Raw genomic sequence first — 17,951 nt, 5'->3', positions numbered from 1 at the left:
GTATTTTTTATCAGGAATTGACTGCTAGGTAACAATACAATCTTCTATGGATCTCTGACAGTCAAAAAGCTGCACAAAGTGGATAGACCCTGTAATCCTATGGGCAAATGTATGCAAGACCAATTTTTCCTAAAAATAAAAGTGAAAGAAACACATACACACCTCCCCTTAAAATAAATTAACTCTCCATTTCTGTCCTTCTTCAAAAAGAATTTGAGAGGAAATTCTCAACACTCCCAAATGTCCAGTTTGATTTTCTTCCTTTCAACTTCAGCAGGGCATACAGCAGGATTGTGATGCACACACAAAAAGGAATAGGGATTTCATCATGTGGTTGTGACTACCATCTTGACTTTTTGAAGCTCCTGCAGAAACCTTTTGGTATGTTTCAGAGATTTTGGTCCAATTCTCATTAGCTTGAACCCATATAGTTCAATCAAGGGATTGTTTAAATAGGGATTATGCAGACTGTTAAGACTGGGATTGGTTCCTAAGCAAACCAGCATTGGGCTTCATAATAAAGAACACTAGAGCATCAAATAGTAATATGATGCTTATATTGGACATCGTGATAAATTTGGGCAGCTGCAAAATTGCTTATGTTTTTATTGCTGTACAAAGTACATCTAACTCTGAACTTTCTGATCTAAATTTCGTACATTTGGTGAATTACCATACATCTCTCATTCTTTGGGCAAATGTCTTTCCACATTTATGCTGAAAATATACTGTACATATGCAACCACAGAAACAAAGAAAAACAAGCTAAAATAAAGGACAGACAAAAAGAGTCAGAGATAGATCAGAAGTATCAGAGAAGTGCACATGCAAAGAGGTCTGTAGGTTCAGGTAAGGAGATGGCAAACAAAAGACACTGACAGCTTAACAGAGGGAAAAGTTTAATTTAAATGGAATATTAATCAGTTAAAAAATCAGCCATAATAGAGGGGAAAAAGGATGGTTTATAAAGACAAAGAAGATTTTGAAAGAAAAAACTATATCCCCAACTCTAAAATAAGCCAATCAGTTTCTATACAAAGTAATTTTAACTATTCTTGAGGAAATGAACTGTGCTAGGTATCACTATAAAAATATAATTCATTCAGGATAGTAAGGGATACTTGGGATGTGATAAGACAGATACCCACCTGTCTGTTCTATTTATATATGTAAAGATGTGTGTGTCTATGTGTGTGTGAATACTTTAGATCAGCAGTCCCCAACCTTGTGCTACAGCCCTCTACTGACCCTTCAGCAGTTCAGAACCAGACCGTGGAAGTGGTGGCTGAATGCACACATCCCCCACTTGTGCAAGAAGCAGGTGAGCGTGTGCGCTCCATATTCACAAGCACCAGGTATGGGTGCTTGCCACTTGTGCAAATGGAGCTGTGTGTGTGTGTGTGTGTGCGCTTGCCCACCAATCATATGTAACCATCCCTTCTCCCCAACTCCACTGGTCCCAGTGGTAGGATTCAAATAGGTGAACAACTGGTTCTCTGTGTGGATGTCGCTTCCAGAAGCCCATTCTGGGCCTGGGCAACAAAAAAATAGCTACCGGTTCTGCTGAAGTGGTGCAAACTGGCTGACTCCCACCACTGGTTGGTCCACAAAGCCAGAAAGGATGGGGAACTCTGTGTTAGATGAAAAAAGCAAGCAGTGTGTTTGGAAGCTTGGAATTAACTGCTTAAAATAATGGAGTGCAGTAAGACAAGAAGAAAAGGAGGTATATTTTTAAATAGTAGCTGCACACTCAGTAGGAAACATGGTAAAATTCATGTGCCTGCCCTTGATACATTTTATATGTCCTTGACAATAATAAGGCAGAGACGATTCAGAACCTACAAAAGAGCATCTCAAATGAGTATCATTTCATGTAATTTAGACAGTAATATGAAGTATTTTATATTTCATCATTCACTATTATTCTTTCCCCTAATGAAGCTGGATAGGATCAAAAGAAAGGCTCATCTTATCAGCAGTGTCTAATAGAAAATCAAAGGTCAATAGTAATTATCCTAGTACATTGAAGAGATAATTTTCTAAATAACAAAAATAAAAAATTGAAAAAGTAGATGTTAACCTTTCCACAGGAAAACAAAACATCACTCTGTTGTTTTATCTTTTGTGTCTTTTATATCACTCCTACATCAAAGGCAAACCTGGGCACTGTAAATAAAATTATAGTACAAACATAATCATATATAAAGCTGGACACATTCTGAAAAGACACAGCAGCCTTATAAAGAACAATTGAAACCCACTCATATGAACAAAGATTTATAGAAATATAAGGTAGAAATTATGGAACTCCACACAGAAGATACTGATCTTCTGCCTTTTCCAGGTTTTTAGACAAGGATACCACTTCTTTTATTTTCTTTGACTTTCAAAGGTATTTACAATCCACCTGACAATATTTGTATTCATGAGTCTGTCACAAGAGCCCACAAAATGATGAATTGAACTATGCCATGTCTTTTATCTTGTTCTTGAGATTAGCCTCCAAGGCTTCAACGGCATACAGCAACTGATCTTCTGCATCAGCAATTTTGTCTCTTCTTTTCTGAAGAGAGGCTACCCTAGTTTTTCATGCTGGTAGACAAGTCATAGGTTATGACACATGGAGGAATTAGAAGGGGTAACACCAGACAAAATGGCAACAGAATCTCTCTTGTGAATTGAAATATTAGAATATGGTGTCAACCAAGTCTGCCATAATAAATATAGCACTTTTTGAAAAAACCTTTTTGAAATGGTCTAAACAACTAGTGTTCTTAAGCACATGGATATATTGTGTTTTTTCTCTCCATTTCCCCCAGTTTGGCTGTTTCCAGGCATGCTAAAAGTTGTATCTCCAAGATTTTACCACTTGTGATTGCTGTGCTAGGAATTTGAAAATAATATGGAATATTTTATTTATTTATTTTTTATTTTAATTCCATTTATATCCCGCCCTTCTCCGAAGACTCAGGGCGGCTTACAAGCTTACAAGCAGTAGCCTTCATTCTATGTATATACCTGCTTATTAGGACTTTCACACACACCACAGCGGCATTATTACAAAGTAAGCTTAATTGCCCCCAACAATCTGGGTCCTCATTTTACCTACCTCGGAAGGATGGAAGGCTGAGTCAACCTTGAGCCTGGTGGGATGCGAACCTGCACTAATTGCAGGCAGCTGGTGTTACTTAAGGAGGCATTAGCCCACTGCTCCACCAAGGCTCTTGGTGAAAATAACTGAAATGATTTCTTAGAACATTTCTTGAGAAAACAGTACTACATAATTTATTTAACTCCCTAATTACAACTCATTTATCTGAGTGTTTATTAGAGATAAGATAAATAGACTTCCGGTCCTGTGCGCAACACAGCAGTTGAGGGGTTCGGGACTTCATGCCCCCCAGCTGAGTTTTGTCCAGTTAGGGGACCCTAAATGGACCAGAAGCCACCCTGGAGAGGTGGCAATGAAGGAAGGGAGTCCCAGGGACCTCGGAGAGATGGCGGTCACCCCAATCAGTCCAGCAGAAGCCTTCCAAAAACAACAGGAGAAAGGCTACCCTAACTCCAGATTCTAGCCTAAGCTGTGAGCAATTGAAGTCAAAAGCACTATTTTAAGCTGATCGTAAACAATTTGCTTGAATCTGGGTAAGAACATTGATTTTCTCTATCCTACCTATCAACTTTCCTGAAGGGGAGAGATTCCCAAGAAGGGGGAAAAAAACCTGTCCATGAGTGAAGGAGGGGTTTTTTTGCTCCACCCTTTTGCTAACAGAAGCAGTGAATTGAACCTTTCACGGAGGTGCTGACACCTCTCTGGACTATAATTATTTATTCAACTCTGACTTCAAAGTTATTTCCGGGGGGGGCCAGAAAATCTAGACTTTTGGTCATCATGGAAAATCAGACATTTATAGGAAATACTTATCAAGAAAAAAATGAATATTTTTCAACAGGAGATATATAATATGTTGCAACTAATTCAAATAACTATGATCTCAGATCACAAAGAAATTCAGAATAACTTTGAAAATAGTATAAATCAACTCATCTCCAATTCAATTTTATACAAAAAAAAAAACCTCAGGAAAACACAAAAGAAAAGGAACACACAAAACAGATGACTGAACATAAATTCGAGGATAGAGACTTAAAGTTGGAATGCTACAAAACAAAGGAGTTTGATTTAATGCAAGTGGGAAAAAAATTACAAGAAATACTAGATTTGGAAAAGACAACTTATATTTCAACACTACAAAACAAACTTGGAGACGAAAAAAAAAGACTGGAGAAAACGTACTACAGAGATACCAGGGAAAATACTGGAACTGGAGAGACACAAAAGCAACAAGAGAAGCAGAGAGCAAAAGAAGGGAAAAGATTCTCTATAAAAATGAGTGGGCAAATGCCCCTAACAAAGATACTGATTTATTTTTTATATCTACACCAACATTTTATATTTACACCAACATACAGAAAAACCTTTTGATTCAGCAAAATATATCGATTAAGAAAGATACTGGGTAAAGGAAAAAGACTAAGATGGAAACCAAGAAAATAGATGATGGGGTTTATCAGAGAGAATACTTAAAAAAGAAACATTTGTTTGAATATGGTTAAAGAAATAAGAAATTTTTGGAATATATATGCTATTCTAAGAGGGATGAATTCTCTAAATAATATAGTATGCTTTTTTGTCTTTTGTGTGTTTTTTTCTTGCTATGAGTAATATAAAAAAGTTGAAATGATTTAAATGAAGGAAATGTTTTAGATACTTGACTGAATTTAAGAAAATTATAATGGATAAAAAATGTTTTAAATAAGAGTTAAAGGACTAGATGACTAGATGTATTGAAAGGAATGTTTAAAGATTAAAGATTAAATATATTCTTAATTATGGTTAAAAAGAGTAAGAAATTTATTTATTTATTTTATTTTAATTCCATTTATATCCCGCCCTTCTCCGAAGACTCAGGGCGGCTTACAAGCTTAGCAGTAGCCTTCATTCTATGTATATGCCTGCTTATTAGGGCTTTCGCCCCCCCCCCAAGCAGCATTATTACAAAGTCAGCTTAATTGCCCCCAACAATCTGGGTCCTCATTTTACCTACCTCGGAAGGATGGAAGGCTGAGTCAACCTTGAGCCTGGTGGGATGCGAACCTGCACTAATTGCAGGCAGCTGGTGTTACTTAAGGAGGCAATAAGGAAATAAGGAAATAAATATATACTAGCCTTGGAGGGATATATATTTAAAATAGTATGTCATTTCTTATGCATCTTTACTCTTGCTCTCCTTTTTCTGTTTTTTTGTTTTTTATTGTTTTATCTATTTCTTAAGAAATGTAAAAGTGTGAGATAGCTTATACGAAAAAAATAGAGCTAAATTTGTAAATGTAAATGTAATTATTTTTTGAGAAAATCTTCACTAGTAAGAATATCTAGAATTTGGTGGGAGAAATAAACTAAAATAAGGATTGTAACAGGATTTATGATAAGGGAACCAGAATGACGGAATAGAAAAGAAATATTATACTGATATGATTATTATTTTTAGGAATATTGGAATATATATATATATATATATATATATATATATATATATATATATATATATATATATATATATATATATATATATATATTCAATTGTTATTTATCAAAACAATAAGAATTGTATTAACTCAATGTTTGCAAAGAGAATATTTTGGGGAAAGAGGAAATCAGCTAATATTATTATTTGGAATATGGATTATAGAAATTAATTGTTGATGATTGTTTTACAAATGTAACCCAGCCAACACACTGTTCACCAATTATTAAGTGATTTATAGTTTTTTTTTAAAATTAATAAAATATATTACAAAAAAAATAAAGATAATAGAGTAGTAACTTTCATTGTTTATTTTTCCTTCCAACTTGCCCAATTTTTTATTTACAATGAAATATGACCATGTCATTTCAACTAAACTCATTCCATGCCACAATATCATGGTCAGTTTTACTTTTTGTGTTCTAATGCTGATTTACTGTGGATTCAGCACTATTTCATGCAGGGCTTTTTTTCTCATAGAACGTTCAGAACGGCATTCTAGCATCTTTTTTTTTTGCAAAAAAACCCCCAAAAAGCTTTTGCACAAGCTGTGCTGCTATTGGCTTTCGAAACCCATTGCAACCTTGGCTCTTTTATGACTCGTGGACTTCAACTCCCAGAATTCCTGAGTCAGCTAGGCTATTGGCTTTCGAAAGCCAATAGGAATTGCTGCTGAGCACGCCAAAAGACCCAGATGGCTAATGTTGCACAGGCAAGGCAGGAACTTTGCACTCTTCCCTGCTCCCCAACTACACCATCTGAACTAGGTAAGTAAGATAGTATTTGCAAATAGGATATCCAAGTATGACTCAAGGAAATTTTCCCTGCATGGAGAGAGTAGTGGTTTGTTTCACTTTGTTTTACTTTTCAAATTGCTGTAGGGAAGAAATGATGATTAGAAAAAGGCAGGAAGTTATTTTTATTAGGAAGAATTCATTGATCCCATGCTAGATCTTTGGGAGCTTAGTACCACCAGCACAGAATATTTGCTTTTCTGAAACTTCATTCAAATTTAATTCCTGATAGGGGCATTTGAAAAAAAAAGTTATTTATTAAATTTATATGCTGACTATCTCACCAGGATGACTCTGAAGTCAACTATGAATCCATGCACAGTGGGGCCATTAAGCCCATTTTTCCACTTTATCAAAAAAGGAGACTATGATTTACCTTATCAAATCCCTTTAAATTAACTTCAGCCCTTATAATTGTTAGCAACCCTGGCTGTCAATTATAATGAGAGGCTATTGTATTGAGAAAAAAAGGAAAAATATGTGTTGAATTGCTTTAACACACTGAATTTAAAAGTTGATATCTCCAAAAAGAAAAACAAAAAACAAAAACCTCACAAAGCAAAATAACAGAAGGAAAAGTCCAAGAAACAGAAATGGTTCATCCAACGGAAAAGTGAATCATACGTTAGCTCAGAAGAAATAAAAGTTTGGAAACAAAAACAACAAAGAACAACAGATTTGTTGCAGGTTCAAACAAGCCACATTAAAAAAAATGAAAGACACCAACTCAGCCCTAAGTGTCAGCTGACGTTATGTGTCAGGAAGTGTTCCCAAAACCACATTAAGTCCTTGCATAGATCTTCCATATTCTTTGTACATTTCAGTTAAGAATCTCATCTCTTTCTCTCTCTCACTCACTCACTTTTCCCATAATATCTTCTATTTTGAAAATGCTGGAACCATTCATGGTCACACATACATGCACATACATGTAGCTGTGGGTGTGTATGCACTTCTGTGTATTAAGCCTGATAACAACTCTGGCAAGAAAGGTTCAGCTTCTCTTCAATTATATAATCAATTTACACTGCTTTATCAACCCTGCTATATCATATTATATCAGCTCAATTACAATTCTAACTTTTTATAAAAAATAATCAACGTTTTCACTTTTTCTGAACAAGCATACCTCTACAAGCATAAAAAAAGTCAATGTCAGCTAGAAAAAGTTAGTTGTCTAATGCATTAAAATGAAAAGAGGAATGGATGTTCTAGAGCAGGGGTGTCAAACTCAATTTCATTGAGGGCCGCATCAGCCTTGCAGTTGCCCTCAGAGGGCCAGGTGGGCGTGGCCTACTGGGTGGGCGTGGCTAGAGTGCGTATGGCCTACTGGGTGGGTGTGGCCAGCTCTACATCGTTTGAGTGGGACAGATCTGAGGGTCTCTGGCAGGAGGAGGGTCTCTGGGCCAGGGCCAAGGCAGTGGGGGCTGTTCCCTCACTGTTTCCAGGATGGCTTCGCGGGCCACATGAAACCACTTCGCGGGCCGGATCTGGCCCCCGGGCCTTGTGTTTGACATGTCTGCTCTAGAGGATAGGCTGTCAGATGTTTATACAGATGTATATTCTTAGAACTTAGAAAGAGATAGCACATAAACAGAGATCACAGAAGAAAACAATCTGATTTTAGAATCTGGTATCTCTGGTTGCTAAGCAAGAAAATGCCATTTATAGCTGAATGTCTAAAATCCTTCATGCTTATCCAATTGTCTACCTTAAATTTAAGGCACTTAATTTATAATGCCACAAACAGGCTTTTCAAATGTGAAATTTGAAAATGTGTTCCCAGATACCTAGGAATTCTAGGAATTGCAGTCCCAACATACTTGGAGTATACCAAATTGAGGAAGCTACAAACATTGAACGAATTAAGGGGTAATTTTCATTGGTTAGATTCATTTATTGTTATAGAAATGGCTAGTTTATAATGTTATAGAAAAGTAAAAAGTTGAGGTTCAATGTTAATGCTTCCTTTTACTCCTGCAACAGAGGAAGTCAGGTCAGTGCCTTTTCTTTTTTCCTTCTCCTCTCACTTTTCCCTTTGTCTCTCACCCTTTGCTTGCAAAATCCCCCCTCCACTCACTCACACTTTGCTCACAAAAGCCTCCTGTCTCTCTTACTCCTCCGTCTCTTTAAAAGGCACCTTGTTCAGTCTCTCCCCCACTCACTCCATCTCTTTCAAAGGCCTCTTGCTCACTCGCTCACTTAGTCGCTTCCAAATGCCATTTGCTCATTCACACACTCACTTACTGCTTCCAAATGCTCCCAAATGCCATTTGCTCATTTACTCACTGCCCTGTCACTTCTAAACGCTTTCAAATGCTACTTGCTCGCTCACTTATTGCGTTTGGAAGCAACGGGGCAGTAAGTGAAAGAGTACTGGGGCCAGAGGCCGTCAGCTGTTCAGCGCCGGAGACCGCTGCCACGAGGAACACAACCCTGGGTCGGGGTTCGGAGCAGCTCCGGGTGGGGGCTCAGCATGGGCTGTGATGTAGCAACTGCAGGGAGGGGAATCCCCACGGCGGCTGTGGGAAGAAGAATCCCCGTGGCCTGCGGCTCCAAGCTGCAGGGGCGGGGGTGCAAAGGACAAGGTGACGCCTTAGCAAGAGGGGGTTCTTACAGACACCGGCATCGCTCCAGTGACAGCACCTCTGAGTTCTGGCACCTTTTTTAAGAAAAAAAAGCACTGAATTCATGTATGATAATATTGATATTGGAAGTCTTATCAGATTTGCATGATGAAGATGCACTGAATTTTTTTTTAAAAAAAATCCTGCTAGATCTCAATTGTACTATGAAGAAAAGAAATTGTATTCTTTTTAACAAAACTCTTACATCAACTGCCTAGAAGAGGACAATCAAGAAAGACAGAAAGAAAGAAAGAAAGAAAGAAAGAAAGAAAGAAAGAAAGAAAGAAAGAAAGAAAGAAAGAAAGAAAGAAAGAAAGAAAGAAAGAAAGAAAGGAGGGAGGGAGGGTGGGAGGAAGGAAGGAAGGAAGGAAGGAAGGAGACAAAGATGATATGATAATATTCTTACTGCATATTTTATATTCTATGCTTTTTTAGAGACTTGTTCCACTGGTTCCAATAAAACTTTCGTTTAATTAATAGCATTGTGGGACACAGGAAAAAGGAATTGTTTAACTGAGTATTCAGGTATACTGTAGTAGCTTCAATTCTGGTTCATTGTGTATTTAATTTAATCAATAACTTTATAAAATATTTGAAATGGCTAACAACAGAATACATAATTTTAAAAACAACTGGGTAAATAATTGTACATATTGGGTAGGGTATAGTGCAAAGCAAACAACTAAAAATATATTTTATTTTATTTTGCCTTCCTGTCTCATAGCCTTGGGATAGTATATTAAAAGACATTTTAAAATGTTAAAAATACACAATGTAAACTAGTGTTGCCTGCAACTATACAGTATGGAATCATTTATATAGCCTCCAAAAGTTATTACTAAAAGCACAAGCAATAAAATAAGAAATTCACATGGATATTCCCAACAGCTGCTCTGGAAACATTTTCCAATACTCTAATCCCTTGCTTAAGCCTTGCAACCACACAAAACTGTGTAGACTCAGCACAAATCAATGTATTTCATTTAATTAATGCTAAAGGGGAAAATAATCTCATACTAATAAGGCAGCTGAGAAGCCATTCTGGACTGGTTGAATGTGCCTAAGGCCTTAAAAACAGACTGACACAAATTAAGAAGGGCATTATGACCTGTAAAAACATTAAATCATACTGTTGCATCAAAGTGAGGACCATGAAAAGAGTTACAAGAGAAGATACACTTAATTCCCAATTGCTCTATTAAACATCATGATCTTGGATTACAGTGATAAAAGAGTGTCTGGTATCATTTGTTTCTAAAACAATAGAAACATCTGTAAGGCTGCTAGAATAGTTTTTACCTGCCATGGCAACATAATTATCAACAGAAACCTAAAGTATGATTTCACAGAGAAAATGACTTATTATAAACTGGGCTGATTCATTTATCAGGTCAATCATGTTTTAACTATTGTTTTTTGCACCCATCAAATAATTTCAAAAACATGTTTAGATCTGAACTGAAATTATTTACCTTGATTTATACTCTGGATAAACCAAGGTTAACTTTAGAGAATAATGTCTGGTGGGTTGGGGTAGGGGGAAGAACTGTGGAATTTATAATGTATTGGGATTTTTACTTGAACTGTTTCATGTGTCTGTTTGAATGCTGCTGTGTAATGGTTACTGACTAAGCCAGACTTGCTGTCTCCAAGAAAAACATTGGATGATTTGGGGTGGGAATGGGTTCCTATAAGCCTATTGGCCGCCACCTAGTGGCCAACCATATAAGTAGCTGCACAGCAGCCTCTGTTTCAGTTCTGTTCCTCTTTGCAACCTTCTGTCTCGCTTATTGCCTGCCAAGAACCAGCTACACAACAGAATTGTTCAATATCTGAAACACAGAACCTCAAAGATGGGCAAGGGAAACTTATGTTAAAAGATTGCAGTTCAAGAGAATGCAAAAATCACACATAAATTTCAGTGGAAATAGTATGCTTCTAAGCAGAAGTTCATGGCAGATGCAGCAGCAGGCTAGTTAAAAAAAGGAAGAATAATTTTAACAATCAGATTCTTCTTTATGGGTGCATAGCCAAGAAGGCAATAAAGTAATAATGGCCCACTTCATTAGCAGTTCGTCAGATTTACTGCATGCTTGCTTTGTCATAGCTTTGGAAAATGCCATCTAGGTTACCAAGTTCAAATCCTGGCTTAGGATAGGCATTCAAAGTAAGTCATCCCAGCAAATAACTGTCTGGCTTCTACATGACCACATCAAATGAAGAGAAGCCCACCACCGCTCTAGATAGTTGATTCAATGGTTGACCTGTTCTTACTGTTACGATTTTTTCCCTTTGTTCCTGCAATTAAAATCCATCTTTTTATTACCTGAATTCATTAATCCTTTCCTGCATTGAAATAGTTCATTTTGCTGTTGCCAGCACTGTCTCAAGGATAAGTATATCAAGTTCATCAAAATAGCAGATAAAATATCACCACACAAAGATTTAAGTGCCATGTGGACCCTCATTTCAGTTAATTCCTGTGGTACAGGATAAAAAACAATCTATTCAAGATCTTCAGCCTCTGAATTTGAAGCCACAAACTGATACATCATACAATTTAAGGCCCTTTTAGTCTTCAATTCCAACACTGTCCCCAAAATGACATGGCTATATAGAAATTGAAATGACAAATCATGCAAGCAGCTGACAGTGTTTTGTCTATATTACAAAATAAATGAACAAAAAGAATACTATGCAGTATTCTCAAGTGTTCAAATCAATATTTAATAGAAATACTGGCTTTCTACTGCTAAAATTGTCACTGACAACACTAGTAGAAAAAAGAGTCTTGAATAAATCATTAGGGAGTCAAATATAAAGATTCCACTGAAAATAGATATCAATTGATGATAAATAGAATATATACTAATCCCATGTGCTATCTTATTTGAGATCTATAGGATATTTGTTAGATTTGGTTTAATGCTTTTTATATCTGCAGTGGAAGATGGAGGTTGGTCGCAATTGTATGTATGGAAAGCATATGATAATATGTACTGTTGGGCTGCTATTTTTTCTAAAGGACCATCGTTAATCCATTACTATTACTGGAAGTATAAATTGCCTATGCAATCTGAATAGCCTTATGCCAGCGTACGATATAGGGCAGAGAAACTTCAGAGAAACCTCAGTTATTTGTGCTCTGATAATCACAGGGACTGGGCTATCTTTCAAAAGATTATGGACATGTCAATTAGTTTTGAGTAGAACTGAGAGACCATAAACTAAGTATGGGCAAAATGAATAAACCTCATCATTCTTGCCATCTTCAAGGTCTCCTAGTTGATTTCCCTGTGCTATTCAATAGTTAGGCAGTAACCTTTACATTTTTTTCATAGGTTAGGACAAAGTATTTATAAGGTTATCTCTGTTCACAGGCACAAGCTTTATATTTTGTTCTGATTTCCACTGAAATATCTAAAGGCTGGCAATAAAAATTGTAAGTAGTGAATTGCCATTCATAAATAAGACAGGAATATGAAGGAGGAATGATTGGAAAAAAAGGGTGGGTGGGTGTGGAGGCAACTAATTTGCCCAGGTAGGATAGGCTAAATATTATGCTTCATATAAAGTGTATATGAAGGCTTTGAGGTACTTCAAAAGCAAAAGGTACTTTTCTAAATTTAGCACCTCTCTACATCTCCTTAAACCAAGTACATCTTTTCTTAGGGGTACAAGATCATAAGAAAAGGCACAGCTACTTTTAAGAATGGAAGACAAATACTACATTCATACCCTGAAACAATTTTTTGCCTTCAACTCTCATTTTATGCATACTCTTAACACATGCTATCAGTGCCACACTAATGTTCACAAAAAATAAGGACATAAATGATATACCGTATATACTTGAGTATAAGCCGACTCGAGTATAAGCCGAGACCCCCAATTTCACCCCCAAAAACTGGGAAAAGTTGTTGACTCGAGTATAAGCCGATCCGCCGTTCTGCAAGCCTCCACCGCCGGCGGAGGCTGGATCCGCGCTCTGCAAGCCTCTGCCGCCAGCAGAGGCTCGATCCGCCATTTTGCAAGCCTGAATACACAGGAATACCCTGTGTGGCCACGGCTCTCGGGGAAGCCCTGGCTGTCCGCTTCCTCGCTCCACGCTGCCATTCGGGGCCCGCGCGTTCCCCGGGCAAATCGCGGCGCCCAGCAGGCGAGGAAACACGCCCGCTCCAGTCGCCCCCCCTTCCCTCAGGAGACGCGAAGCAAGTGACCGCCCGGAGCTTACCGAGGACTTGCGCGCGGCCGAGGCTTCGGTGCTTCCAGGATCGCGCGCACCTCTCCCAAGCCGCCGCCGTCCGGAGACCTGCCGAAGTTTGGGGAGGTTTGGGGAGGTGCGCGCGCACCTCCCCAAACCTCCCCAAACGTCGGCAGGTCTCCGTTCCTCCTGCCGACGTTTGGGGAGGTTTGGGCGCCTCCCCAAACCTCCCCAGGTCTCCGTTCCTCCTGCCGATGTTTGGGGAGGTTTGGGCGCCTCCCCAAACCTCCCCAGGTCTCCGTTCCTCCGCGCAGACCTGCCGACGTTTGGGGAGGTTTGGGCACCTCCCCAAACCTCCCCAAACGTCGGCAGGTCTCCGTTCCTCCTGCCGACGTTTGGGGAGGTTTGGGCGCCTCCCCAAACCTCCCCAGGTCTCCGTTCCTCCGCGCAGACCTGCCAACGTTTGGGGAGGTTTGGGCGCCTCCCCAAACCTCCCCAGGTCTCCGTTCCTCCTGCCGACGTTTGGGGAGGTTTGGGCGCCTCCCCATACCTCCCCAGGTCTCCGTTCCTCCGCGCAGACCTGCCGACGTTTGGGGAGGTTTGGGCGCCTCCCCAAACCTCCCCAGGTCTCCGTTCCTCCTGCCGACGTTTGGGGAGGTTTGGGCGCCTCCCCAAACGTCGGCAGGTCTGCGCGACGTTTGGGGAGGTTTGGGGAGGCACCCAAACCTCCCCAAACGTCGGCAGGTCTGTGCGGAGGAACGGAGACCTGGGGAGGTTTGGGGAGGTGCCCAAACCTCCCCAAACGTCGGCAGGAGGAACGGAGACTTGGGGAGGTTTGGGGAGGCGCCCAAACCTCCCCAAACGTCGGCAGGTCTGCGCGGAGGAACGGAGACCTGGGGAGGTTTGGGGAGGTGCCCAAACCTCCCCAAACGTCGGCAGGAGGAACGGAGACTTGGGGAGGTTTGGGGAGGCGCCCAAACCTCCCCAAACGTCGGCAGGTCTGCGCGGAGGAACGGAGACCTGGGGAGGTTTGGGGAGGCGCCCAAACCTCCCCAAACGTCGGCAGGAGGAACGGAGACCTGCCGAGGTTTGGGGAGGTTTGGGGAGGCGCCCAAACCTCCCCAAACGTCGGCAGGTCTGTGCGGAGGAACGGAGACCTGGGGAGGTTTGGGGAGGCGCCCAAACCTCCCCAAACGTCGGCAGGAGGAACGGAGACCTGGGGAGGTTTGGGGAGGCGCCCAAACCTCCCCAAACGTCGGCAGGTCTGCGCGGAGGAACGGAGACCTGGGGAGGTTTGGGGAGGCGCCCAAACCTCCCCAAACGTCGGCAGGTCTGTGCGGAGGAACGGAGACCTGGGGAGGTTTGGGGAGGTGCCCAAACCTCCCCAAACGTCGGCAGGAGGAACGGAGACCTGCCGACGTTTGGGGAGGTTTGGGGAGGCGCCCAAACCTCCCCAAACGTCGGCAGGTCTGCGCGGAGGAACGGAGACCTGGGGAGGTTTGGGGAGGCGCCCAAACCTCCCCAAACGTCGGCAGGAGGAACGGAGAGCTGCTGACGTTTGGGGAGGTTTGGGGAGGTGCCCAAACCTCCCCAAACGTCGGCAGGTCTGCGCGGAGGAACGGAGACCTGGGGAGGTTTGGGGAGGCGCCCAAACCTCCCCAAACGTCGGCAGGAGGAACGGAGACCTGCCGACATTTGGGGAGGTTTGGGGAGGCGGCCAAACCTCCCCAAACGTCGGCAGGTCTCCGTTCCTCCACGCCCTGCCTGCCTGCTTCTTTCCGCTGCGGAAAGAAGCAGGCAGGCAGGGCGCGGATGAACGGAGACCTGCCGACATTTGGGGAGGTTTGGGGAGGTGCGCGCGCACCTCCCCAAACCTCCCCAAACTTCGGCAGGTCTCGGACGGCGGTGGCTTGGGAGAGGTGCGCGCGATCCCGGAAGCACCAAAGCCTCGGCCGCGCACAAGTCCTCGGTAAGTTTTTTTGTTGACTGGAGTATAAGCCGAAGTGGAATTTTTCAGCCCAAAAAGTGGGCTGAAAAATTCGGCTTATACTCAAGTATATACGGTAATTAATTCACAGAAAGGAATCATGTATAATGTTACTGTGACTATTTGTACAGCATACTTTAAATATTCACAAGGCAATGTCATTTGGAAGTTTGTTTTGAAATGCACCCACATTCAGTACATACTTTGAACAATTTTAAAGTATTATATTTACATTTATTTGAGGTATAGATTAAAAACTAAAAAAATGTGCAAAAGTAGGATTTAACAAGTGATGATTTTAAAGTTCACTCCAAGTGGCAAAGACATCAAACATATGCCTATAATAGAGCATTTATCTGCCTATCAAACAGATATTTGTACTAAAAAGCACTTGGTTAGAGAATGAAGAAAATTCAAGAGATCCACCATTCACCACCATTCATTTGAGAAACTGAAATACATCTGTAATGTCTAAATAGGATAAATGATTAGCCCAGCATAACGGCTTGGAGGGAAGTTTGCAACCTGAGGTCCTAGATCTCTACAAATTTTGACTATGACCTCCAAAGACCTCCAGAACATTATTAAATTGTGTTTTTATAAAGGTATTTAGTTATGGCTGAATGGCAGTTACAGTTTACATTGCCAAGAATAAGTAGTAATTATATTAAATATATTTATTTTTTTTATTAAATAAAGTGTAAATGACATGAAATTAGATTTAGTCCTAGCTATATCCACCACTGTTTTGCAATGTTATTTCACAAAAAACAGATCACTAGCTAAGTGGAGTCTAAAGCCTAAAAAAGTTGGGCATCTCTCTTATCCCTAGACACTATGAAAACCAGCATTATTTATATGTAAAAGCTAAAATGTTAAATTTCTGGTATTCAAAGAGGGCATTTGAAAATATACTAGGAATTGTATCATTTACAAAAGTGATATGCATACAACGCTCAACTTGAGTTTCCTTTGTCTACTCCAACATTCAGTGTAGAAGATTTCACATTACAGGTATAGTTAATGAGTAGCATCCATACAAAGCTATCTTTCCCTGATCATCTAAAAATATTTATTTATTTAGAGATCTTAAATCTTGCTTTCTTCATTTTTACTGATTTATATCATTTTGCAACATTTCTCTGGCTCATTTTAAATAAAGGATAAAGAGCAATTGACAGACTAAATAAAACATAAAACCATACAATAAAAAAGACATTCAGACATAATAGAAAAACAAAAGTCTCAACAACTTCCAGTGACATAATTTTTTTTTTTAAAAAAAGCCTGGGTCCATAATCAGTTCTCAAGGAGGATGCTGAGGGTTTATAGCAGGGAAGCTTTTCTTTAAGATGCATATTACTAGTCCCTTTCCGTGATTACTTACCAAACATGGTTTTTAATAAACTATACTCAGATCAGAGACTTTGAAGATGCTATTAAGGCATGGATAGCTTAATTCCTTTTCAGGAAATTAAGACTTGATGGAATAAAAGCAGTCAATTTTAAAACTTGGCCTAAACATTAACTAGAAGCTAGTGCATTAGTTCAAGTGTGGATGAGAAGTAGTTAAAATGATCCTGCCTCTATCAATACTTTGATGGCCCTATTCAGAATCAGCAGACATTTCTGAAATCTCCCACTCACAAAACACAGTGAAATATTCTGAAAAAGAAGATTGTCAAACTATCCAGCTTGGTAGTAAAAGGTCCTTTCAATCTGAAGAGGCATCTGAACATCTAAGAGTAATGCTGGATCAATAACCCATACCAGATAACAAAGCTAATCCATTGGGGGAGTGTACATCTCTCAAAAATATGCTGTAAGCAGCTTATGGATATAAGAATTTTTAAAAGGCACACACTCCATAAACTAATAGCTGAATAATGGAAATTAATAAAAACAGCATTATAACAGAAAAATAGCAAAGACATTGGAACAAAGCTGGAATCATCTGATTCCAAAAAATACAACTTTGGAGAATGAAATGATTTTGAGGCTCCAAAAATGTGACATCACTAGAAAAGTAATGGATTATTACATTATTACATTGATATTACAGCCCATTGAAATCAACTCAAAGTGACACCAAACTGAAAGTTCATTTATTTCAATGAAACTATACCAATTAATCTAGATCTAGTTCTGTAACTCCAAACTTTCAGGGGTTTCTGAGGGAATCTGCAAGCTTTAGCCTTAGATTTTGAAGACATCATTGTTCTCCTGCTACACACACACACACACACACACACAGAGAGAGAGACAAACAAACAGAGAGAGAGAGAGAGAGAGAGAGAGAGAGGAGAGAGAGAGAGAGATCATGACATAATCTAGTCTTTGTTAGATATAAATGAAACTTTTGCCTTTCAACTAATTAAATAAGAAACGGTTTAGTACCATAATACTCGTAAACTAAAATACATTAGAGCTACTGTAAAATTGAATATAGAAGAAATTCATAGAAGAGAACAATATTATTTTAAATACCATGACTGTTGCACCGGGATGTTTCAACAAGTCTATTGCTTTGATCATAGCAAGCCATGGCTTGATAACGGTAGCCTTGTCCACACTCTTTGATATCTCCTTGAACTTTCATTCCCATAAGTATGTCCACTTTGCCTTCAGGTAATATACAGTCTGACCAGTTCCCAACTGGTTGGGCATTGTATTTGTCACACTGGCAGAATTGGGTCTCAATGAGTGGGTACAGTTGAGGATTTTTACATTTCTCTTTCTTCTTACTTTTCC

General features: G+C 39.8%; 1 protein-coding gene across 1 annotated transcript in view; it reads right to left on the bottom strand.

Moving 5' to 3' along the window:
• THSD7A (thrombospondin type 1 domain containing 7A) overlaps positions 1-17,951 on the bottom strand; it is a gene marked incomplete at both ends in the record, with an annotated part of 144,441 nt that overhangs the window by 42,158 nt on the left and 84,332 nt on the right. The window contains 1 exon segment of the mRNA XM_081346261.1: positions 17,688-17,951. Within this exon segment, the coding sequence (XP_081202387.1) occupies positions 17,688-17,951 (264 nt within the window).

This window comes from Vipera berus, assembly GCF_964194415.1.
Source record: "Vipera berus genome assembly, chromosome: Z".
Classification (NCBI taxonomy): domain Eukaryota; kingdom Metazoa; phylum Chordata; class Lepidosauria; order Squamata; family Viperidae; genus Vipera; species Vipera berus.
This window is presented reverse-complemented; position numbering and strand designations above follow the sequence as displayed.